Raw genomic sequence first — 26,225 nt, 5'->3', positions numbered from 1 at the left:
AATTTCCCAAGGATGCAACCATCAGCTAAGTAAACAATGTTTGAATGGCTGTTGCTTCAATACCCACCCTGATTCTGTGGGCATCTGACCAGCAACCCAGGGCCACAGCAACATCATTCATAATGTCATAGCACTACAACAAAAATGGCAAAGCATATCTGAAAGTCACTTACACCTCAGGTTTAAAACCACAAGGTGAGATTTACCAAACAAAATGTGTCTCTATGTAACAATTTTTGCCAGAGGCATCGTGATTGGAAAACCTTGAGTCTGAATTTCTTCAGATTGTCCTCAAACTTAAGGTGGAACTCAAGGATGACCTGAAAAAAAAGTTGGTGGTTAAAGGTGGTTAAAGGTCAAGGAGTGTTGCAGAGGCAAACACAATGCAGTAGTTCTCCTATAACCTTTATTTTTTCAAATATTGCACTAAAAATGCTGAGCAGATGATAAAGATTCACACTAGCATTATCTTATTATAAGAGGTTTAGGTAAATGAACTGTTTAGTCTATGGCACTTTTCTATGTGTTTGGTTTCATCAGCACACTGATGATAAAGGCCGTCATGCAAGGTACCAACATACTCATGAGGAGCAATTATGTCTTCCGTATGTTGCTCGCAACACTTCTCTGGAGGAAGCCGGAATCGGTGACCCTTCTGTTCCGAACTACCTCCTAAGCTTACTGTGCGTAGGCTGACAGCATGCAGTTGTTGCACAACAGTGAGTACTTTGATTTGCATGACTGGTCTTGCATACTTCATCACATCTGTTATGACATTTGACATTTGTTTTCTTCCTTATAGCCCCCCCGACAAAGAAATCAGCAAATATTGATGATCCAGCACCAGTAGAAAGTACAGGCATATTTCAGGATCGCAGCTACCTGTTGCAGTGATCGAGAATAACTCCCATGGCTGTAACAGACACCTTTATGGTTTATCATGTAAGTTTATTTAATATTTCTTAAAATACTGTAAGTCTAGATGTTCAAATGTAATATGTTTTCATGTGCTTTCATGAACTTGGATTTTCTTTAGTTAGAAGTTGACGGGTATTTTGATTTATACTGGGGTTAAATATACTTTAAATACCAGAGGACATTTTTTTATGCTTCAGCTACAGCAAACAAACATCAAATGCATCAACAGCGCTCTTTCCAGTAAGACTCAACCAAGGGATTTTGTTAAAAAGTTGGAGAAAATTACAAACTTGACAAATATGGAGTAGCTAGAATCCGAGGGCTTTTAAAACGATTGACCTAAACAGATGTGGGGTGGAGACTGTAAACCACTTCTTTCCTGTTCACTCACAGGGGAAATAAGCTAAATTACCTCTATTACATTTCATAAGTTTTTATGAAAGCATAAAAGGGTGATTAATTTAATTTTAAAGTTACTGGCTTCGATTGGCTCGCAACTCATTTACCATAATATGGGCACTGAGGCTCAAAAATTATAAAATTCAAAAGAACACAAGTGCAGTTTTCTTATTGATCATTTCAATTTCCAAATCACAAAGTTAACAGCAGATGATTCAACTGACCCAATCAGTTTTTGCTCTTTAAGGGTAGGAAAAAAAACAAAACATGAACAATAGCTGGAATTGATACAAATATAATTTACACATACATCTGCATTATGCAAGGCCATTTTTTTGAGTTATTAGAACACACAACATACATTCTTCTTCTGAAATGCAGGAAGAATCATTTAGCCTTGTCATGTTTAAAATAAAAAAAGATGAAAATAAAATTCAACTCAACTCCTGCAGTAACAATGGAGTTTCACAGATTTGTTCTGGTTAACCCGATTTTTTTTCTCTCTTCAGATTCACTATAAACATATGAACATGTGTGTTAGTCAACAGCTGAAGAAGAATGCTTTGGCACATTTACCCTAAAACATCTGGTCATTAATGTAAAGGAGAAGTGAAAACAAGATAGCAGATTCAGTGTTTCCTGCCAAAACATATTGACTGAGTACATTACATATCGTATACAGTACCATGGGAAAGCTGAATTAAAACTAATACCTTTTCTGTTTAGGTTTTAAAGCTAGGAAACGTGGATGGAGCTGACAATTTCCCAAACTACACAGTCGAAAACGACACAGACAACTGCTTTGATGAGGAGGAGGACCTGCAGATCTTCCATTCCATATTCCAGCCTGCGCTTTATGCTCTGATCTTCCTTCTGGGTGTAGTGGGGAACAGCCTGACGGTTACAGTCCTGCTGAGACGCAGGCGCCTTCTTCGAATCACCGAGATCTACCTGTTGCACCTCGCCTTGGCTGACATGATGCTCCTCCTTACGTTACCATTCGATATTGTTGAGATTGCTGCTGGATGGGTGTTTGGAAAGTTTCTCTGTAAACTGACGGGCTTGATGAAGAACCTTAACCTCATCTGTGGGAGTTTCCTTCTAGCTTGCATTGGGTTTGATCGCTATTTAGCGATTGTTCATGCGATTCCCAATAGGCAAAGTAGACGTCCGAGAACCGTGTCTCTAACATGCATTGTACTGTGGCTGATCTGTTTTGGTTTAGCAGTACCTAATGTTGTTTTTCTGGGTGTGACAGAGGAAGAACCGTTGCAGACATCTCGGCTCTCCTGTCTCTATTATCAGTACGATGTACACTCACACAATTGGGTTTTGACCAATAGCGTCTTACAACATGTGTGCTTCTTCCTACCTCTTGCTATCATGAGCTACTGCTACACAGCCTTAGCAGTTTTTCTGTACAACAGTCAGAAAAGTCAAGCTAAACAAGGTGCCATTCGTCTGTCTTTACTCGTCACTCTGGTCTTTTGCTTCTGTTGGCTGCCATATAACGTCACGCTGCTCATAAAAACATTGACAGACTTGCGTATTATCTCACAGAGAAGCTGTTGGTCTTTTTCGCTTATGTATACAGTCCTGGATGTAACACAGAGTCTAGGTTTCTCTCACTGTTGCCTGAATCCATTTTTGTACGCCTTCGTTGGAGTGAGGTTTCGAAACGAGCTGATCCAGTTGCTCTGTCGGTTGGGCTGCAGTCGTGTTTGCGGGCCATTCACCAGAACTCAGGGTCACAATCGAACATCTATTTCTGAGGGGACAACCACCAGCACCATCCTCTGATACACCATATCAGCTCTGTTGGCTCAGTATTTACACTTGTTTTATTTAGATACTGGGATAATGCAGTTTAAAAGAACCATGGAGGGTTGAAGTGAGGGTAACATGAATTTCTTGTATCTTTGAAGACATTTGGCCCTTCATCCAAGGGGCTTCTTCAGTTCTAACTGACTGGATAAGGAGTACAGGTCTGCCTCGCCCCTTGTTTGAGAGGCCAAAAGTCTTTAATTACCTACAAAATATTCCAGTTCCCCAAAGAAACCCACTTCTGTACTGCCATCAACCAACCATGAACTAGATGACTAAGAATCTTCACAAACAGTTTCTAAAAGACATTTTATTTATCCATTAAAAACTGCTATTGTTGGGAAAAATCTGCTTTGCTTGTATTTTAGCTACTTCCGATTGATTACTAAATAAAGATTTCATTTATTATTCAGCAACTATAACCGCTTGTCAGTGTTATCAAACAAACAATAAAAAGCAAAACCACTGTCTGGATCAGTATTATTCTATTTTTAGACTTCTATTAAAACACAGTTTTACAGTACAAGTGCAAACAATCACAAATTGCATCTTATATACAGCAATTATATATTATATTTATATATATTTCCTTTTCACAACAGTTTGGTAGTTGGAGAAAATAAATCAATGATATTAAAAGAAATAGAAATTTGAGGCACTCCTCTCCTGCCGTTCTGTTCCCACAACACACACACACACACACACACACACACACACACACACACACGCACACATCTTTGAAATATACATATTTTACAGTATTTTAGAAAATGGCTTCTGATTTGATATTTAACCATGTTACAGTGCTTTTAAATAATCATTTTTAAATCAGTGGTAATCCAAAATGTGAAGATCACTGATGTATAGTTTACAATTCCTCTTTTCAAACAACTGCAAGAATGATGATGAAAAACTTTGGACATAATGTGAAGATAGCCAAGTGGAAACTTTTTTTTTTTCTATTTTTTTTTTTTAACAGTTTGTGTTAGCTGGTTCAGAACGGCATGTTGGCCATACCTCCAGGGCCATAGCCAATTGAACTGTCCAGTGACATTCCCCGCTGTCTGAGTGACTGGGGGCCCATCATTCCAGTCTGTGGGTGGGGAGGGGCCATCATAGGACCTTGAGGGGACATTAAAGGACCCTGGGGACCAAAGGGATCTCCTGCAATTGGCATGCTTCGCTGCTTAGCCTGCATCATAATGTTTTGTCGTGTCATCAGATTGTGTTGGTGCTGCTGGGATGACATCATACCAGGATAGGGATCAGAGGGGTGGTGGAGAAGGCTGTTGGCCATCATGGCTTGCTGTTGCTGAAGTTGTTGCTGGGACACCAAGCCTGTCCTTCCCATCATATGCCCAGGGGGGCACATCCCTCCACCAGAAATCATTCCCCTACTACCCCCTTGAAGAATACCCATACTTTGGCGTATTCCACCATGTGAAGGGTGAGGTGGCAACTGCTGTTCAGCCATCATGTTCTGTAAGTTTGCTAAGTGGGGGTTAGATGTAGGGCCAGCGCCGTGCGGAAGACCAGAAGAAGACAGCTGTTTGAGGAGCTGCTGTGGAGTAGGTTGCTGTGATGCTGGCCCCTGATGTGGTTCACTCTTGGGGAAATACTGGAGAGTGCTACTGGGCTTATCAGAAGGAATGATACGGGAGAGATCAAACTCAGGGATCCCAGAATGAGTGGGACGTATGACTTCACTTAGATCTGGGCCATCTCCGATGGGCATGGAAGCAAATGTGTCTGAGGGAAGAGAGTGCCGTTGGGGATGATGACCTTTGCTAAGCAGGTGTAGGTGCTGAGGAGGCAGAATATCCTCATTAGATTGAGAGAAATTCTGTGACATTCCTCCAATAGGTGAATGTATGGGTCCATGAGATGGTGGCTGCATGCGAGGAAAACCTGCCAGCTGATTCTGAGACATCGGTGAAACATTGCAAGGTCCCATTCCATCAGGTGCTCCACCTCCCATCATGGTAGAATTCATGGCAGGCATGCCCATTTGATTTGGGGAAGGAAGCATTGGCCCTGAAGCATCATGGGAGAGCTGCTGCTGGCCTTGGTTTACCATACCCATGGGGCTTTGTGGATCACTGTGGGGCCCAATGGAGCTCTGAGAGACAAGCATCTGGGATGTCTGGGGGTTCCCCATATTTCCTGGTTGAAAGACCAAAAAACAACAAAAAAAAACAGATTGGATGAATATTTGGAAAATATTCCCTTTAGTGAAGTCAATTTTATTTGTATAGTGCCAAATCACAACAAAAGTTATCTCATGACACTTTACAAGTAGAGCAGGTCTAGTACCACACTCCTTCAATGAATTTACACCCAACATTTCTCCATGAGCAAGCACATCATGCAACAGCGGTGACGAAAACCTTCCTTTTAACAGGCAGGAACGTCAAGCAATCCAGGCTCAATGGGGACGGCCTTCTGCTTTAACCAGTTGATACATAGTGAATATTAATTGGACTATTTTCAAACAGCAGTAATAAAATTAAGGCATAGACAGAAGGCTTTAACAAGAAAATGAACACATGCAGTACATAGGAAATATCACAACTGAAAAAGCATTTTGTCTTGTGAATGGCGTGCAATGCCAACTAGTAGTCCCAATGTGCACTTGTGTTCATACCTCCAATGCTGACACCAGACATTAGAGGTCGATCTGGCAGCATCTCATCATCAGAGGTGGCAATTGTTTTAATTGCGTCATGGTAAAGAGGAGTGGAACTAGGCATGGCGTACTTTGACATCTGAGACATGATCAGAGACAAAGGATTCTGTGATGGAGGGGCATCCGGCGATGACGTAAATGGTACACCAGGATTCAAAGATCCTGGCTGGCTAATAGGGGTGGAGGTAGAACTCCGAGGGGGAAGTGATTGACCTGCAAAAGACATTAAATGGTTAGTGTTCCAGGTAATTGAGGAACAGAATGAAGAGTGACATAAAATTATCGCTGAAGCATGTTCCGACCATCTTGAATTTACAAAGTACCTGTTTCCGTTGAATTACTTCCTCCATTGCCCACTACTCTTGTACTGGTTGGCCCACCTGGACTTGGAGGAGCTGTTTTTGGAGACGAAGTCCATCCTGGAGAGCCTGCACCCATAGCTGGGGACTTGTGTCGTCCAGGAGACACAGCCGGAGAGTGCAATGCAAGGTTGGAAGACCCCATTATCTGGGGAGATTTCATGGAAGAAGATGATGGAGTTCCAGCACCAGACACAGGGGGAAGAGGGGGGTGATGGCCTGCTGAAGATATCTGAGATGGTGACTTCAGCCCTGGACCAGAGGGAGAGGGTAGAAGAGGCGATGGCTCTTGATTAAGGGATGGAGACTTGAGGTGACGAGGAAGCTGCCCTGCAGGAGACGTGAGTGGGTGAACATTGACCGACAGGTCAGTGGGGTGCCTCGGACCAAGACCTGGTCCTCTGAGGCCTCCAGCAATAGGCATATGACTAAGTCGTGATGTACCTCCAATTTGATTAGGACCCTGTTGGTCAGGCCCAAACATCTCAGTGCCAGGTTGTTGAAGATAGGGCCCTTCCACCTGTCCCCCAGAAAAAGAACCTTGAGTTGTAAAATGAAAGGGGCCATCAGGTCCGGGGATCATTCCTTTATTTCCTCTTTCATTATGTAAAGCTCTGATCCGTGAAACTTCTCCAGGACTAAATATCTCACCCAGAGGACCCCCTCCTCCAGGACCATCTCTAAGTTTTTGGGATAGAATCATATGCTGTTGTTGCTGAACATTCATCTGTGGGTTCATGTTCATTGTAAGGTTGCTCCCTAAAGGAGAATCCACTAAATCTCTAATTTGAGGGCCCCCTCCAGGAGATCCCATAATGTCTCGTGACCCAGGAAAATCCATGGGATCCCCTCGACTAGAGGGTGGACCCCGGACCATCCCCAAATTAGGGAATTCTGGTCCACCCGGATTATCAATAATTCTTGATGCCAGGGGGCCCTGTTGCTGCTGTTTAGCGAGTCGCTCAAGTTCAAACCTTGGGAGCCCCTGCATCTGCCGTTTCTCCATGATGCGAAACATCTGCTCACGTGTTAAGAGATGTTCTGCGTCATCCTGCAAGTGCTGAGGAGGTCCACCTGGGTAACAGCCATGAAAGGGACCTCCACTGCCCATGTTGTTGGGCATATCATCAAGCCAAATCATCCCTGGCCTACTGGGCCTTTGGGGTCCCAGACCATCAATTGATAAAACTCCTCCTGTACTACCAGGAAAACCCCCTCCACCTGGTGGCCCTCTCTGCATCTGTCCTAGGAACCTTGGACCACGAGTTCCTTCTTGGTGCATGTCAATCATTCGTACATTTCCACTCATTCCTCCCCCCATCATATTGCCAGGACCCCACTGTTGGTCTCCAGGTTTACTGTGGTAGGGAGGAGGAGGTCCTCTCATCATTATGGGACCTCCATGCATGCCCATCTCTGTCATCATTCTGAAGGGCTGGGGATGTGCATTGGGTTGCATTTCCTGATGTCTTCTCTTCTCTTGGTAGTACTCTTCTTGAAGTTTCCTCCATGCTATTTGCTCTGGGGTCAGCCCATCTGGTCCAAGTAGAGGACCCACGTCAGCCCCAGGTGAAGACAGCTGATGAGGGTGCTGTGGGAGAATATGGTGAGGGTCCATTTGAGGGCTGTCAGGGGCAGGTCCACCGAGTGACTGCGTCTGAGAAATGATTGACTGCAAAGGTTCTTCATATTTCTTCAGTCCTCCTATTGGAGCCAAAGCTGACAATATATTACCACTACCACAGTTACCAGTATTATTCGCACCATTGTCACTGTCCTCAATGATAGCACTTCGATCAGTACCGTTATTATTGGGGTTAGAAGAGTTTTTAGTGAGATTACTGTTTGAGCCACCTGTGTCTACTGGGCCTCCACTTGCCCCACTGCGTAGGAGCAGCCTCTCTATGTCTCTCAGTGTCTGCAAAGAACGTTCCCTGTGTTCTAGCTGCTCTTTGGAAAGACCACTTATGTTCCCTGGACCACTCCTCTGGACTGTATCACTCTGTAGATGTGCAGAAAGAAGGGAGGGACTTCCCGATGGAGATTCAGTAGCCACAGGAAGTGATATCCCACCTCCAACCTCCCCATGTACAGTTCCACGGACTGCGCCAGCAGGTGTGGCTGTAACAACTCTCTCTGACCTATGAGCAACAATGCAGTTACTACTGGAAGGACGACCATGTCTGGTCAGAGAGGATTCATTATCAGAGTGTCCAGCTGATGATGGTGTTCCTGCAGCATGCAATGGGCCTCCAACTCCTGTCGAGGCTGGCTGCGGAGTTCCACTTTGGGATTTAGGGGTGCCTGTGGGTGGAGATATACTGGAATTCACCTTCTCAGAGAGCTTCCCTGATGGGTGGCCCTGTAACAAGTGAATAAAAAAGGAATGAGTTCAGTGATTCAAATAGGTATTAGCCCTGTACTAAAAATGTTGTTTATTAAATTACATGTGTTGATGATCATACTTGACATTTAATATCTAAATTATTATTCATTTGCTAAGTTCATAGTTTTATTTTCTCAGTACAAAATACTCAGAGCAGTCATAATTGCTTACGGAAACAGAAACAAAGAGGTATCGGAGACAAAAATAGCTAAACAAATTACCCTTCTGAAATATTTTACATTTGTGGTTTCTGCTTTTGGTTCCTACACCATTTGTTAACAGGTTTAACACAACTTGACATTTTGGATGCAATTGCCACTGCAAATATCTGACCTGCTCCAGCTTGGTGCATGGAACATTTTGCTGGTGAAACAGAAGGATTGAATCAGTCTGTCCTTTCAGTACGGCCTCTGCAGCACTGTGAAAGTGACACACCAACATTACACATCAGGCAACAACTGCAGTTATAAAACAGTTATGGTTACACAACTGAGATTGCCAGCTTTAAAACTCAGCTTAACATAAAAATATCAAAATCAATTTGTTGTTATGTTATGTTATGTTGTTTGTTAATCAATTTGTTCTATGATTCAAGAAATCTACACTTTATAAAAATGATTGTTATTGCTGGCAGGTAAATCTTCATTGCGTTCATGCAAACAAACAAATCAATGGATGTTAGATCTGCAAATAGTTTGTACCTGTTGGCAAGGCTGGTTGTGAAAACATATATTACTTGCTGTGAAGACTGAGGGGGTTCTGCCTTTAGACCTGGTACCACTCCAGAACTCATTACAGGACCCCCAGATTCAGACATGGGCCCTGCAGAAAGGTGATCTTGGAGCCCCTGCATAGGACCTGTCAGCCCTCGCTCACCTAAGAGACATTACTGTACAATCAGTAATTTTCATCTTCGTGTTAAATTGTGCCAGCAGCCCAACATCTCTACACTAGATGGAGCTAAATCACATGTAAAATCAAATCAATAGAGAGGGATACAGAAGTAGTACAGTATTGCAAGCGTTCATCTTCTTCTTTTGTATGTATGATCTAAAAAACAGCTATAATACAATAAATATTTAACGTGCTTGTGTACTCTTAAAAATGCTTTTACAGCTGCGGGCTGAATGCCACCATTAATATGGAGGACTGTGCTATATTCTGTCAACAGTCAACATGTTTCCCCCTCCATAGTCGCAGACTCACGGTGAGATGCAGAGTGTGGCTTGTCTTCATCTTCCTCTGTGTCAGGGCCAGAGCACCATTCATCTCCACTATAAGGCTGTTTCTTCTCCAGAACACAGCGCCGCTTACTGCGCATAACGCCCTCTAAGGTATAAAGACATACACAACAGCAGTCAAGGTACTGTCCCCTGAGGTCTCTCTTTTTTTTTAAATCTTTTTGTTTGTCACATCTCACCTAATCTGAGTCTGAATGTTAAATGACACAATCACATTCATCCTAGCATCAAATGGCCCTTTTTAAAAATTGATCAGCTGCCCTGTGAAGTGATGCTAGCTAAAGATGCCATAGTCATTTCAAAATGGCCCGTTCAGTTTTTGTCAAAAATAAATACATAAATGCAAACAAGAATGAAAACAACTGGAAACATTGGAAGCCTATTGAGGTGAAACTGCTCAATGAAACTGCAAATGAGAAGACACACAAACACACACAAAAATGAAGACCCTTCAACTTCCAATAATAAATGTAGTTAAAAATGATATACACAAAAAATTTGAAGTTCTGCTTATCTATGATATCGGTTTCCCTGCCAGTGCATTTTGAAAAACTGATCACAAAAAAATATGCCACACGTGCTAATTATGTCTTCAGATTTCTTCTGATAAGGTGTAATTATAATTATGTGGCTGCACAAGCTGCTGCGTAACAATGGCCACAAACAGCTGCAAAAATACGTGATAAATCAGAGCCAGAAACAGCAGTCCATGATTATTGGGTGTCTGTCGATACCAAATCTGATCAGATGCTTATATTTCCACAGCACTATGAGATCTGCAATTTTGATTCAGTGTCAGTGTTTTAGGTAAAAGTCAAAATTCACCTCAATATACTGCCCTAAAATTAATGTCAATGTAACCATCTATAGAGCTACATTTTTGATACAACAAACAATCTATTGAAGTAAACCAACAGTAAATAATCTAGTTTTTTGTTGGGTTTTTTTCGCTCAGTTGATCTGAATGAACTGCATACTCGCGAATATGCAATTTTCTGGCTTTATTCAAGGCCTGTTATTGTAATTTTTTTGTCCAAGGTTATTCTCAACCCTGAAAAGTGTATCTGTCTCATTTTGGCTAACAGTTTCCACACAAGGTCCAAGATGAAAATCTGAATTGCTGTAATTAATCAATGACTGATGATTAAGGAGTTTGTTGAACACATGGAGGTTGCATTGTGCTATAACTTTCACAACATGGCAGCAATCACTTGGCAAGGAAAGAGACAGAGCAAACTGAACACTCTTGGAATTTTCTGGCAACAGCGCTGCTCCATTTTGGCCTTAACACACTGATGGAATGAAAAATCGAAGTAATGTCCACAGGACGAAAACTGAGATGACCAAGGACAAAATGTGATGTCATATAACTGATCATGGAATTTAATATTATATTTGTTCATTTGTGTAGTTAATTTCTTCAGTCCTAAAGTGTGGCAGACTGGCTCCACTGCTGTACGCCAATGGAGTTGGTAATTGTCTGCTGTAAGATCTTTGACACAGCTGCCTACGGCCTAATGAATGTGAAAGTAGTTTTACAAATTTGGGCAAAAAAAAAAAGAAAAAAAAAAGTTCATTGCAAGAATTGTAACGTACTCTACCCTGATTAATCATCCCCCTCTCAACCTAACGTACCGCGGTGTCAGCGCAGTAGGGAGCTGCGATGCACAACAAGCAGATAACATTACCCATGGGGATCTGGCATTTGACTGAGATAAGTAAAGTACAAGAGCTATTTAATTCATTGCTTGATTTGACTGATGTTTTTTTGGAGTCGTGTCAAATCGTGTCTAAAAGAAGCTTAATTGTGTTTAACAACCTGACGCTACAGCACTCTTGGAGGTTTGGCTCTTAGCCTCGGGCTCCGCCCGCCACGCTGCCACCGACTTTCATGTTTTGTTTTATGTTTAATGAAAACTAACAACTTAATTTGCCTTATTAATAGGATTCTAATTGGACTTTAATTGATATAATGACTTCATTTAGGAAATATGCACTTGGTATTTTCTATCAAAAAATAAATTAGCCATCAAATCAATGACTGATTGGATCCAACAAAGAAATCTCTTCAATTGGTTGACATAAAATAATAAATAAAACTGATTAATTTTGGTTATTGACCTAACATGACTGTGAGTGACATAAGTTTAGAGATGGTAACGAGAACCTGCCCGCTCAATGTTTTGTACACTGCCATATCACTCGCCAATGAGAAAAAGATTGATGGAGGCGGCTGAGCTTCGCCAACAAGGAGGTCAGAGCCACTGGAACCAGAAGAGGTTGTGTGACTGCAGACATGAAAGTCTGAAAGTAAAGAGAGGAAGGAAGTTGGATGTGACAATAAAGAGACAGAACAGCAGAGGGGAGGACTGCTACCTACACACAGAGAGGCAGTATGAAAGAGCTGACCTCCTGTTTTCTGCCAATATTTTGTTGCCTGGTGTATCTTAACAGGAAAGCCAGCTACTGAGATGACACTATCCAGGTCTGGCTAACATTTCATCTGAATGCACTTTTGTTTCTCTACAGACAGAAACGAGATCATAGAGAGCGAGAAGGAAAGTGAGTGCGTGGCCAGAAACAATTTCAGTTTTAAAACACTCTCGGTGACATTTTGAGAAAGTGGTGGATCTTACTATCTGAGACACCCTGAGAAGTCAGATCCAGAGGTCAAGACTTCATTGGTTGGAATCAGGTGTAAGTGCCAAGATTCTGTTCCCCAAAACAAAACTTTACTTCACTTGCATCAAACCGACCACCTGCGCTTAGTGTCACTCTGCTGACTAATCATATTAAGAAAAAACAATATATAAGGGATCTTAAAATTTAGTATTGAGAGCTTAACCAAACAAGAAAACTGCATAATCAGAGATCAACACTTTAATATTTTAAATGATTTGAGAAGTTTTAATCTTAGGCCTGTTATCATTTATTAAAATGATTTATTTATCTATACATTACACCTGGTGGTTAAGATCAAAACATTATGACGGGCCAAATTTGGCACCTGTCTTTTTAGGCGTGTGTTTCTAAGTGGAAGTCATGCACTGGAGGCCCAGGTGAGTTTCAAAAAATCCAAGAAATGTCATTTGCACATAAACACAAACGTGCCAAAATAAATAAAAGCAAATCAAACACTTGGTAAACCTTTGTGGTCATGTGGTTTCGTACTGACGCTCATCAAAAGCATTCTTCTCATCTTTCAACCCATGCAGTCGTCTCCTCCTTTACCAACAACAACCTCTGGCGGCTCACTCAAGTTTAACAACCTCATGACCCGTCTCTTGCTCTGAGCACAACAATAAGCCACGATGCTTGTTCATGTCAGACACGTGACTGAAGCGCGTGGGCATGGCACAACCATCAAAAGTCAGGATGAAGTTCTGACACCTCACTGAAAGGTCAGAGCATTTCAGCACCAGAAAAAAAACAACAACAAAAAAAAACAGTTCTGTTATCTCAGTCTTTATTTTCACTTCCTGCTGGAGGAGGTAAACAAACTTAATCTGTACTAGATTTTGCTGACAGGAAGGGACAGGATTAAATTTGGTCAAAGAGCTCCTTACCTCCTTTGGCATCTGTCTCCAGGGCCGGAGGAATGGGATTTCTTGCTTCCCCGGACCCAATACAGGTGCTCCTCTCCCGCTTGGTTTTGGTTTTTAGCATCCCTCCGACGCTGCTCACTGATTGGCTGACAGTTTTCAGCCCAGCGCTGCCAGGGGATATCTGGTTGGTTTTGACTCCATGGCTCCCGACACTGACACTCTTTGGACCCAGGTGACCAGCAGCTCCCTGCGGCTGCTGAACCTGCTGGTTTACACTGGCTATTTGTGAACGGCTGTCACTGGTGACCTGCTTGCCATGACTGGCCAGTTTATTGTCTGGGTGCATTTGATTGGCTGGTGATTGAGGTGGAGGTCTGGTATGGAGAATAGTTGCTCCTGTCAGTGGAGCTCACATTGCTTACAGCCAACACTGATGGGAGAGGAAAAGGCAAATCATGAGCAGCAGCAGTTGAGTGAAAAATTACCTTCACAGCTGATCAACAAAATGTCTGCTAGATAAAAAAAAACAACAACTATCCACCAAAATTAATTCAAAAACAATGTTGAATACCATATGTACACACATTTTTACAAAGATAGTGATAGTAAATTAAAAAACTTGATTTATTTTATCCAAGTTTGAGGGCCTGATCTGCATTTTTATTTGCTATGTGATTAGTAAAAATGACATGTACAAAATCATGTCTCGTGTGGACGGTGTGACCCTGAACATCAGTAATTTTCGTCTAAAATGATTTATCAGCCCCTTAAAGGTGAATTTATTAAAAAGTTCTCTACAAGGTCTGATCTGAGAGTAAAACTCACAAATACTTGGAAATGTCAGTCCTTCCAGAAAAATGGCAAGTTTTTGGGGGGGATTGTTGCAAAAATTCAGGATTATGAGGCATGTTTTCTTAAAAAATGCGATGGAATGTGTGGGATTATTTATGCAATTTATGCGATAAAATGGCGGGTATTTGCAAAATTTGCAAAAACTGCGGTTTGATGAATAAGAAAAAATAAAGTGATTCCCCCAACACTTTGTTCTCACTGGGTTGCTACCTTAATGTAAAAAGTCATTTCTAATGATAAGCAAGCATACCGCGTCACAGAAACCGGGAATGATTAAATACTCATCTTGTTTTATTTCAGACCGAAATAAACACATGGCTAAAACTTAAAAAACCTTGATGGGGCAAAGAACTTCCAAGCTTATTTTGTTGGCAAATGAGACTGATTTGCTGACTTCATCATGTCTTCTTGGCGAGGTTTGCAGCTTTCCGACGATGTCACTTCACAACATTCCCAAGGCAACAGGAGGAAAATGGTTGCTCTTGCGTGAAGTAACGTAACATTTTTCAATTCTCTGCAAGATGTGTGATGTTTTTGAAACGAAAATGCGAGGATTGCGAAATCATGCAAGCCACGCATAAATCACGTATTTTGCGTGAAAACCTGCGATTTATGTGGCAGAAGTGCGGTGCCTTTGAAAAAAATGCTGCCTCTGCATAAATGTGCGGACTTCGGCTGATTAAGCGTTGAATTATGCAATTGAACAATTGCATTTTTCTGGAGGGACTGAAATGTAGAGGAACTCATTTAACAGAAGTTACTGATATAGCTTGGCGAGCGAGAAACAACTTGGAAACCAAACCTGAACTCAGCTGAGGAAACACACTTTGCTCCCAGATCAGGCTTAACTCTTCACCCAGATGCTCATCTGACATACTGCCATACTGAACTCCGGCTGAGACGCTTCACTGACCACACATGGACCTGGTGGATAACAGATGAGAATCATGAGTGGATGCAGAGGGGAATCTTCATTGTCATTGTTCAGTGTATGCATTCTTAGCCTTTGTATCATCATCAGACAGAAGAGGAGAGACTGATAAGACGGCAAGGCCTCAGAACGTCCCTGAGGTAACTGGACGGAGGCAGAGGCAGCATTTAAGGTCCCTCGTTCTACCAGATCTTTCCATATTACCCATCTCTCCCTCCCTCGCTCACTCAGTCACAGTTTCACACTTTTTTTCCCGTACCAACACGCAGAAAATGAATTACTTTTTCATGAACAGTCTTTAGGTCTATTCAGACATACCATCAAACCACGAGGGTTTCTCAGCATCATCCAAATCTGCTTTTAAATCCATCTTCATGTGACCCAAGTGCTCAGATGACCAGACTTTCAGCTTTCTACCTCTAGCATTGCTGGTAAAAAGAAATAAAAACTACAAGATTTACAATAGTGGAATTTTCCAAGAACACCAGCCTTCATTCTAGGTGCAAGTCCATAGCTGCAAGCAGATGTTCCCTTGGTACCACCACCTGCTTGTGTCCATAACCCTAAGCTTCTGATTTTAACCTTTTCAACTGGGGTGTGTCAAAGAATTTGTGCTATCAACAAACCACATACACACACACACACATGAGCGTATCAAGATATCGCAGGTCTCAACAAAGTCCTTCATAAAGTGATGAAAACCCACGGTAGCCTTTTTAAAACATCTAGTCTTGGTATTGGTCCAACATACTCCAGATCTCATGTAAACATTTCCATTTATGATCACAAACACACGTGAGTGCTGTGGACCAGCAAGTCAGCTGTCCTGCTCCAACAGAACCAACTGTATAACTCACTCACTTTGACAGGTAGTGGCAAACACAATGTTTTAATAAGTCATTAACCAACGCTGGCTCAAGACAGCACAGAGCCCTGCCTTGTTCACCAGCTGAGGATTTCATCAGTCATTAACTGGAGCAGGGATGGTCAGACATCCCTCCTGTTGACAAAGTGTGACTCACTGGCTTTATGCAACACAAAGTGGAGGCAGACTAATCATATGGTGAGTGGCTGACCTTCAAGTAGATAGGTCTATCTGAAGAGAATACCAGCCTTGTAGATAGCAAAGGGACTCCCACCGGACCATCTACGTTATTATCAACAAGGAAACCAGTGAAAAGAAGTCATGTGTGTTTTATCTGGAGGGTAAAGCTCCCTCTCAAAACGGCCATTAAAAGACATCTTGAGTACAGAAGTACCAAAATACATGAGTTTATGCTGGCTGGCAATTGAATGCATCTCCTAATCACCGTGCTTGATTAAGGACTGGTTGAAACAGCGACAACGTAGAAGGGAGCATTTAATTCTAGGGCAGTGCATTGAACTAAAATTGAACTGCAATATGGTGTGATTTGCAAGTTGGAGGAAGAAGTTTGCTAAAAAGGATAATTGTGTTAAAATACATTTTTAAATTAAATAATGCGGCACTGTAGGGATGTCCAGCCAACCACAATTGTAATAGGCACAGGTTACTAACACCTAAGCTTCAAATCCGATTAAGTGATATTCGAGACAGCCCTAAATTTTCAAGAGCATCGTCAGAGAGAAGAGACTTGTTGAAGCATGTTTCGCCACTCGCTCGCCCTTTTGTCTAATCAGACACACCTGGAGAACCAGCTCTAAACTTAATTGGTGTTATCTGCATTCATTACATCGTCCCCTCAACATGAAAACCTAACAAGGCATTTAACTGCTCCACTCCAGAATTAATTAGAGTGACATTTGAGTGATGAATTCAATCAAACCGAACCTGGCTGCTCTGCAATTACTTTGCAATAAAGTCAAGGATGTAAAATCAAAGTTAACATCCCTTAAGGGAGGTGTTCTCCAATTCTTTTATCCAGTCTAGTTTCTGCCAAAAGTAGGTGCGGAAATTAATTTTCTGGATGGATTGATGGATAAACTTTGATAACAGAACAAAGTCTGACTGAGCACAAGTGGACAGAGTTTGGAAATTTACTTATTACCAGTGTAGCTTGTTGTGTCAACACTGGCAATGGCTCCGGTGACTAATCAGATATACCTGTTGTGTACAGAGACTAACTAAACAAGACCTGGCGTCACCCACGCTGACTAGCAGGAGAACAATTACTGACTAGAAAACGCATGGAAAAGAACCCGCATTGATCTGAAATGGCTTACATAGCTGCAGTTAAACTGATGCCCTTTATGTTTACATGACTGGATCCTCCTCTACATCAACAACCATTCATATCTTTTTGTATATATATCTTTACTGTTGTTATTATTATTACTACTATATCATTATTATTAAGCATAGACCAATGTAAAAGGTAAAAATCCTCCAGGTCTGAGATGCTGCGCCAGTTCAAACGCCTCACTGTGGTGACAACAGTGAGATCCTGCCCAGTGCTCAAGGAAATTGTGTGGGTTCTACATCATTTATCAACTCATCCTGTGTCTTACAGAGAAATCTAATCAGAGGCACAGAATGTGTTATTGCTCAGTCGGAGACCGCCGGGCAGGTTGTTATTTTGACAATTTCAAAGAGTCTGCCAGGAATCCGCTGCAAAAGTCTCTGAATCTTACGGAACTGGGATCACTGGATGCACTTAATTGGAATTTTTATGACTTGGACACCGGCGCATCTGGCTGTTGGGAGTTTTGTTTGATTCATTTCACCTATTTTAATCCCTGATGCTGATGACTGGTGACAAATATTAATGAATAGTTTATAGTCCGTGATTTTCTGTAATTTATGCTTTACTTTCACTGTATTTTCAAGGCCTTATTTGTGATGCTGCCCATCTTGGCCAGGACACTCTTGTAACAGACTCATCTCTGCTTGGTTACGTAAAAATGAAAAAGTGCATCTTTGTGGGTTAAATGGGGTAAATGTGCATGAAACTTTTCTCAAAGTAATCATTTTTGTGATTTATGAGGACAGATACTATTTACCCCCAAGTTTCCCACATAAATGCAAACTGGGTGTTTGGTGTTTAACTGCAAACGGCTCAAAGATAATCAATTTATTTTAGAAAATCAAAATCTCACTTCATGACTTGACAGCTTTCTCTGTTTATTTTATAACAGAGCAGCATGTGTGCACCAAGAGTGAACATACTGTGCTGACAGATCTTCCAATTTACCATCAAGAGCTGTGTGTCAACAGGAAAGAGGGAATTAAATTCAGATAAAAATGTCTCCCAATTAAATTGTCTTTGTCCAAATCAACCATTAGTGTATTAAGGCTCTGGAATACATTTGGCACTTTGTTAAATGTTCCTCATGTGCACAATGTTCCTGAAATGACCTTAAATCGGTTTACTCATGACAACCGAGTTGAACTTGTAGCTGCTGATTAAACGTGAAGATATGGTCCTGAATGCTATTGACCAAATTTGCATTCATATTATTTGATAACAACATTGAATGATCCTTAATCTACGATTTTTTTTTTGCCTTCAGATTTAAAAGCTCAACAGATTAAATGCAACTGAGTCTGTAAACCTGCAGACAATTTAGTACTGTTGAATGTTGGGTTCACTCGTCTCAGGTCGTGTTCAAACCAAAAGGTCCATTTTCTGATTACAAATCAAGCGAGGATGATACATAGTTGCAATTTCTCAACTGGTCCAGTTCGCGTTCACAAAGACCAAACTCAAACAGTCCAAAAATTGTCATGTGGCAGTGATGCCGTTCGGTCATTGCTTATACAGTTAAGACGGGTAGACAGCAAATCCCTTGCAATTTTTAGTGTACATCATGAAGCGTCTGCTCATTTTCATGTTGGTGCTGATCCGGACTGCATATCAGCAGACTTTAATGCACCGCGTTCATACCGACCAAAACGAACCGCACCAGAGAGGTAAACGCTCCAAGGGTTTGGTTCAACTGGACCAAACAAGGCTGGTGTGAACGCGATCTCAGAGTCAACTGGATGTTTGAATGGGTTTCAATTAACTACAGACTCTCTTTCAGGACCTTAAACAGCAGCTTAAGATATTTTGATGCTTTTTAAAGTCTAAAATACATCCATGAATCCTGCATCTTAAGTGTTTAGTCATCTTAACTCAGCAGCAACTACCATGACGTTAAATAAAATGTCATTACACAGAAAACAGAAGAAGCACACAGCAAAATGTGGTGAAATCAAAGTCAAAGCGCAGTGTTGTTGCGGATAATAAATGTTAATCTGGATCTTAATCTTATGGATGAATCAATTTGCTCGTCAGAGGCATGCTTTGTGAACACTGTGTGTGTCTGAGTTATGACAGCCTTCACAAATATTACACAACTTTGTGATTCTCTTTTATCTAAGTGAACTCACAAAAAAACAAACATGTGTGTAGTCATGAGAACACAGAAATATGATGGCAAAATCCCCGGCTGTTAAAAAATCTATCAGAAAATTGTGAAGCCTTCAATGGCACACGTTTGCTGTGGGACTTCATGCTATTTTCAATGTAAAACTCATTCACCCTCTCATAAACCCATAACCTAACATTTCCATAGTTTTATCCAAAAGTAAGCCATAAGAAAGCGGTGTATTAGGGCACAAACTGATCTCCAATTCCCTCTCTCTGTCTTATTTGATATTTCACAAGTTGATAGAAGAAGTGATTCAGTTTCACTGTTGGACCAGATGTGTCCAGTTGTGCTTCAAAGAAATTAGGGGAGTAACTGAGATCTGAGGCACAGGATCTTTACGTATATTGCCCATTCGTAGTTAAATCCCATAAAGGCTGCGATGACAAGTGTTTATACACACACACACACACAAACACATACACCAAGCCAACACACACGCCTACATTCTTTTGCCATTAGTGGAATGTTCTCAACAGGGACTCAGCAAAGTTTTGATGAATCATTTCTGTGAGTTTCCTGGAATGTATTTGCCTTTCAAAATTACACAGGTGGTTTCCAGGTTTCAGAGTAAACCACAGAAAGGTATAATACAGGTCAGAAGTTATAATGGTTGTATCTGTATGTGTGAGTAGGCATAAAAGAGGTTGATCCCTCATTTAGTCCCAGTGGGTCACACAGTACTCTGTATTTTTAGAGTGAGGTGGTATTAATAGACCCAAAGAGCCATGGGAAATCAGGGCCAACAGCAAGAACATAATACAAAGCCAAGTCCATAACACAGATGCCACAGTGCTGCTGTGTAGACTGAGCCTAGTAAACATTGAAGCCAATGTATTTAACAGTACTGATGAATGAATAAATTGAATGACGCAGGAGCACACATTTACAGACATCCACGGTTGAGACTTTTTAAAAAAATTTTAAATTGGCTAATAAACTGGATTTGCACATAGCGCCAGTCAAAATGTAGCCGAAGGGAAGGAAAATAAGTTTAATGTGCTTGGCTACCTTGTGGTCACGTAGGACATGACCATACCTAACACCACCTGTATGACCATGAACAAATCCTCTGCAAACCACTTCTCCATGTGGATCCATTAAGTTGTTATTAAAATTTTAATTGTGGTGTTCAGGCTACAAACATTTACGATCAGATCGAGCAGATGACGTTTGTTCATTTTAAAAGGGATAGTTCATCCAAAAAGTGTTTTTTAAAGTACGTCTGGTACAAGGGTTGTAGTTGGTTTGTGAATTACTGAGCATATAGCTGGATGCCAACTGGGAAACAGGTTAAGGTGTCCCTCAGGTTTTGGTTCTAGGTCCTCTCCAATTCATCATCTACCCCTTTCCCTTTGGCAGTATATTGAGTCACAATGGTGTACATTTTCACTGATGATACTGGGTCTGGGCGATATGACCAAAATTTTATATCCCGATATAGCTCAATTTATATCCTGATACGATATACATCACGATATAGCACATTTTTGGTAAATTCAATGAATGAACAGTTTATTTTATTTTTTATTGATCATATAAAGCAGGTAACAACGCTACTGATGTGTTTTCGGCTGGGCATTTCATATCTGGGGTCGAGTGTTTGCACTAACTCAAGAAACCCCCGTTTCTCGACTGTGTAGATTGGAATCATATCTTTACAGATGTGCTAACCCTAACAGCCATGGTTATTTCTTTCCATCCGCGGGAGGTATGGCTATATGGTGTACCGCGGGTAAAGCCTGTTGCGATGTCTGCGTCTGGAGTTTCTTCTTAACGTCAACGTCACTCGGCCCAGCTTTTGCTGCTTTTTCTTGTTGACTCTCTCTGTATTCTTTTTCATGATTCTTTTTTCAGGTGATAAAAAAAGTTAATCGTGTTCGAGTCTGTTGTTGGATCAGGCAGCGGCATACTTTACAAAGTGCAGTAGTCTGATCCTTGTCGGTCTTTTTATATCCAAACCACCGCCATATGACAGAAGTTCCCCCTCTTTTAGGTACAAGCTCGTTGGTTTGCGCTGGTTGTTCATCATCTTGTTGTTGTTTGGATTGAGAATTGGTAACATGTTCTTCTGTGTGGCGTCCACCATCTTCCTCCATGGCTGTGTATGTTTTAGCCGCGTGCTTGGGCTTGCCGTAAGGCGCGTCGGTGACGTAAAATACTGCCGTAAAGCCTGTTTTGCAACACCGCGATATAAACAATGAAGTTTAACATTAAACAATAGACATTTTCTATCGTCCAGACGATATATATCGTGATATCGCCCAGTCCTAGATGATACTAAGGTCCTCTTCTCCACCAAGCCCTCCACCATCACTCCTCCCATCTCCCTTATCGCCTGTCTCTCGGATACGATGAACTGGATGTCCAAGAATTTCCTAAATTAAGTGAGGATTTAAACCATGTTTCATTTAAAATTCACAATCCTTTCTTGCAAAAACAAATTCTCAACAATAGACATGGTCTGTTGCCCAAACTACTAGGGATATCCCCAAAATGTAGCATGTTCATGCCTACCCCACACTGCTCGGCAAAAAAAAAAAAAAAAAAAAAATGCATAGTGGAAAATTCTGTGGACATGAAAGAGATAAACATTTTGACAAGGCTATCAAGGGAAGTGGACATGTCAGTGTGAGCTGAGAACAAAAACTAAAACCAAATTAGAGGAGACTGTGAGAGAGCATGTCATGCTGACCTCAGTCAAACCCCATCTAAAAATATGCATGTATGAAATACCACACCATGTTAAACTGCTCCATCTAACATATTGAGGTCTATTTTTTTACCCTATAAATTTGGTGAAAATTGGCCTTTAGTTTTTAAGCAATCCTGCAAACAGACAAACAGCAACAATCACATTCATTTTGGTGAAGATGACAGTCATTCTGTCACAAATAAAACCCTTTTGTGTTCACTGATATAGCAGCCCTTATTAATCAAAAGTTAGTTACACAAAATGCATCATTATAATTTTATGGCACTGCTTTGAGTGGAATTACCCACAATATTGAATTTTCTCTCAACTGCCACTGATATAAAGTGCCTAGATGAGATACTGGATTCATTGAGCGATTAGTTTATTTCTAATCTTTGTTCCTTTGAACTTAATGGTGGTGAAGTCGGACGACTGATGCCTCAAGATGTTGTTTCTGCTCCAGCATTTTTCCAGCCCTTGAATATTCCTTCTTTGAAATGGAAGATGGGTTATTGTCCCAATTTCGACATTTAATTGCTCAAAATTATTCACCCACATTTCTGTTGGTGGAGGCACAGTAGGTGGACTATCCCCATCTGGCATTTGCCAGAATTGCCAGATGGCCAGTTTGAGCCTGGCAGCACTGACATCGTTCATGTTGCCCACTGCATATTGCCCTGTGGGGAAAAATTTGCTCACATTTGATCTGAACACCACCAACTTGCAGGCTCCCCAATTCAGAGAGAAGAAAAAAGGTTCCTTGGTAGATGTTGAACCAGCAATCAATCACATGCCAACTCTCACTCTAACCCATTCAGACCACCCCCCCCCCCCAAAAAAAAAAATCAAACCTGATCCATCAGTACATTCCCAGTTATTTTTGAAATCAATATGACCAGCCAACTTAAACTATCTATATCAGATAATGGAGCAATGATTTCAGAGTGTGCAGTGAGAAACAACTAGCCACCTCAGATGGATGATTTGGTGTGATAGTGAGGCAATAAAATCAAAAGTTATTAAAGAGGGCAGATGTTAGGTTTGCATCCTGGCAAGGGCACAACTAAAAGCATAGACTGACAATGCGTTTCACATTGTTTGGCCCAAGAGGGGGAAACTTTGTTCACTGATGGTTAACAAATGTAGCCTATATCGCCAGATCTATTCCTTGCTTTTTATAACCCTTGACATGGCACGTTGAAAGGCAAGGACGAGCATGTGATTGAACGAAAGCAGGCGGAATGGGAAAAAAAATGGCATTTATCGGCTGACTGAATGGGAATGTAGTGTACATGCATATCAAAGTGATTACATCAGTTCAGCATTGATTAGTACAAGCATCTTAAAAGGAGGCAATACTCAGCATTTGTGGCTCACATCTAAAAATAACCGACTGATCTTTGGACTAACTGTAAATCTGATCTGCATAGCTGCATTCATCTGTGTTGACACAGTCTGTTGGTTGTTGATGGTAGATTACAGTGAATTGTGGGACAGTACACAGGTGACAGCTAGGAGTGGGCGGTATAGAAACAACAGCGGTATTAGGGCTCAACCATTTTGAAAATATAGGGAATACAATGCAATTGTACCTAATATTTGACAGATTTTCAATTCTTGCTTTATTCATAATTCACAAGTAGCAAAGGAGGACTCCCACACAGTGTCACTTGCAATATAATTGTCATTCGCGACATTTGGGTAATAGACCATCATCAAGGAAACAGTCCCGATGATGTCGTCGTACCAAATAGGATGTGCAAATATTATATTGCAGGTTTAGAAAGCGTGCAGGAGTTCTTTTTTTTTTTTTTTTTCTCCTTAAACTTTTTGGTCCACGTGACCTTCTCTTATGCACCTTAATCATCTCATAGATGTCTACAGTTTTCTTTTGTTTTCATTGAAAACTTAGTGAAATGATTATGATGTGATTTTTGCAGGGATATGCACCAAATAACAAAATCTATGGAGTACGATTTGGAGGCTGGGACATCCATTTAGAATTGTATGCGAAACACTTTTTGCCTCTTACAAATATTGTACCCCCTACCATTTAAACATTGCATTTTATAATTTTGATAACTCCGGCTTCCTCCCTCAGTCCAAAGACATCAAGAGAGGACGAGGCTGATTGATATTCTAAATTGACCGTAGGTGTGGCTGTGAGTGTGAATGGTTGTCTCTATGTGTTGGCCCTGTGATGGACTGGTGACCTGTCCAGGGTGAACCCTGCGTCTCACCTGAAGGCTGCTGGGATAGGCTCCAGCCCCCCACCCCCCCCCTTAACAGGATAAGCAGAAGAAAATTGATAGATGGACTTTGCGCCAGGATACGGATTTTGACTATACTGTGCTGACTAGAAGAGCTTTCAGACATCTAAACAGGCAATCACATAATTACACAAGAGGCAGTCAGTTAGAAAAAACTCAATGATTCATATGGATTAATTTGTGTCTGCCAAACAATAAGCTTTTTCTAACTAATGTTTGAACAGCCAATAATAAGCTGACATACCATTCTTTGTGGGCTTTGTAGTAACAGAATATGCTGGATGTCGTGCTGGTCGTGTCACTGATTTATAACTGCAAACCTTGCATGTTGCCAGCATTAGTTTGTCTGCCAGCAGGAGAACTCAAAGTTGTGAAAGGCTTTTAATGATTTTGTTGAGAAACCATTGATTTGATTTTGGACTTGATCTGGGACCAGATCAGGTCTTGATGATGTCATATCGCCTTGCCCTCTAGTTTCTTCCTCCAGTCATCCGCAACATAGTGTAAATCAAATTATTTTTGTTCTAGTCTCCTTCATGATGGCGGCTCTGCTCCTGCAGATGCTACTGGGAATCAAATCACCCACTCATGTTTCAAAACAAAGAGTTAAATATTACAAGTCATCTGCCTCAAGTCAAAGTTAATTCGAGTCTTTTATCAGTGTCAATAAAAATATGATGAGGGAACACTGTTCTGTTGTACTACAATATTGTTTTGTGTATCAAGTTCATTTTTATCGCCAGCCTACATTTAGTTTAACAAAAACCAAGATCTACTAAATAAACTAATGTCAGAAGTATTCAGGGGCAGCCGTATTATAAATATACATTATGATTTATATGCGCAGACAGTGTGCATATTCCATCTGCTTGTGTCGTAAGTGTGCAGTACTGAACAGAATGGATGGTGATAAAAAAAAAAAATTCTCTGGCCTGAGGAGGAAGTCTCCTGGACCTTTCAGAATCGAGCATGCCACAAATCCATGGTTTTGCCCCAGCTCGGGAACGGGGAAGTAGCGGTTGGTTCTGTACAGAGGGTCAAGGGTTGCATCCTTTCCAACACATTCCTGGAAGAAAGCCAACTAGAGCAAGGAAACAAACCCAACTGCAGCCTCAGTTAAGATAGAAGGGTAGCACTGCAACACAGAGGCAGTTGGAATCACAGGGCTGAGGGTAAAACACCACAAAATTCAAGGCCCTGCCCACCCACCCCACTCCCCCGTCAGATCAGGAGGGAACTGAAAATCTGCACACTCAACAGGAGTGCAACTACAGATGGTGGGCCCCATGCAAACGTCACATTGGGCCCAACTAACTATTAATATTATTATAGATTTAGATGTATTTTGAGGGTACTTGTTTGTTACTGACAAACAGAATCATCTCTGCCCTCCTCCACAGACACATTCATTTGGTTTCATTAATAATCAAGGATTAACCATCAACCGTGCCAATGAAATTTAGTCACCTTCCCTCCACAAAACACCAAATCCTAGCCATGAGAAATCAAAAGCCTCATTCCACACGAGCTAAATTAAGAGAAAAGACAACAAAAAGGTCAGGAATCAAACTTTTTTTTTTTTACTTGATGACCTAATAAGAGTGGCATTTTCCAGAATTGTTTGACAACTCAGAAATGAGTTTGTTGCAGCTTTCACGGTGACGCAAGAGGCAGTTACTGACAGTTCATGGCTTGTCACACAGCATGAAATAAGTGAGAGTGGGTGTCAC

At 41.3% G+C, this 26,225-nt stretch overlaps 2 protein-coding genes across 5 annotated transcripts in view; one reads left to right on the top strand and one right to left on the bottom strand.

The window, feature by feature from the left end:
* The first annotated feature begins 909 nt into the window (after positions 1-909).
* On the top strand, positions 910-3,649 carry cxcr5 (chemokine (C-X-C motif) receptor 5). The gene is made up of 2 exons (XM_086215029.1): positions 910-942; positions 2,044-3,649. The coding sequence occupies exons 1-2, from the start codon at positions 910-912 to the stop codon at positions 3,115-3,117; spliced, it is 1,107 nt and encodes a 368-aa protein (XP_086071155.1). The 3' UTR covers positions 3,118-3,649.
* bcl9l (bcl9 like) overlaps positions 1,025-26,225 on the bottom strand; it is a 30,621-nt gene continuing 5,420 nt past the window's right edge. For 3 of the 4 annotated variants that reach the window (XM_086216438.1, XM_086216437.1, XM_086216439.1), the window contains 8 exons: positions 15,013-15,134; positions 13,380-13,788; positions 9,779-9,901; positions 9,274-9,448; positions 8,906-8,990; positions 6,151-8,548; positions 5,786-6,040; positions 1,027-5,304 (listed from right to left, as the gene is read on the bottom strand). In XM_086216438.1, the coding sequence (XP_086072564.1) occupies positions 4,136-5,304; positions 5,786-6,040; positions 6,151-8,548; positions 8,906-8,990; positions 9,274-9,448; positions 9,779-9,901; positions 13,380-13,704 (4,530 nt within the window). In that variant the 5' untranslated portion in view covers positions 13,705-13,788; positions 15,013-15,134 and the 3' untranslated portion in view covers positions 1,027-4,135. Of the gene's footprint in view, positions 5,305-5,785; positions 6,041-6,150; positions 8,549-8,905; positions 8,991-9,273; positions 9,449-9,778; positions 9,902-13,379; positions 13,789-15,012; positions 15,135-26,225 lie in introns of all 4 variants that reach the window. The other variant, XM_086216440.1, reaches the window with a different exon arrangement.

The sequence above is a fragment of the Aulostomus chinensis genome, chromosome 10, assembly GCF_037954235.1.
Source record: "Aulostomus chinensis isolate RoL2024-O1b breed Wild chromosome 10, RoL_Achi_v1.0, whole genome shotgun sequence".
NCBI classification, from domain to species: domain Eukaryota; kingdom Metazoa; phylum Chordata; class Actinopteri; order Syngnathiformes; family Aulostomidae; genus Aulostomus; species Aulostomus chinensis.
Note: the sequence above shows the minus strand (reverse complement) of the source record. Positions and strands in the feature narration are given on the sequence as shown.

Bases quoted from the DNA above. Each gene is read 5' to 3' on its own strand.
- cxcr5 (XM_086215029.1), top strand. From the start codon at position 910: ATGGCTGTAACAGACACCTTTATGGTTTATCAT. The intron at 943-2,043 runs GTAAGTTTATTT...TTTTCTGTTTAG, and splicing joins ACACCTTTATGGTTTATCAT to GTTTTAAAGCTAGGAAACGT.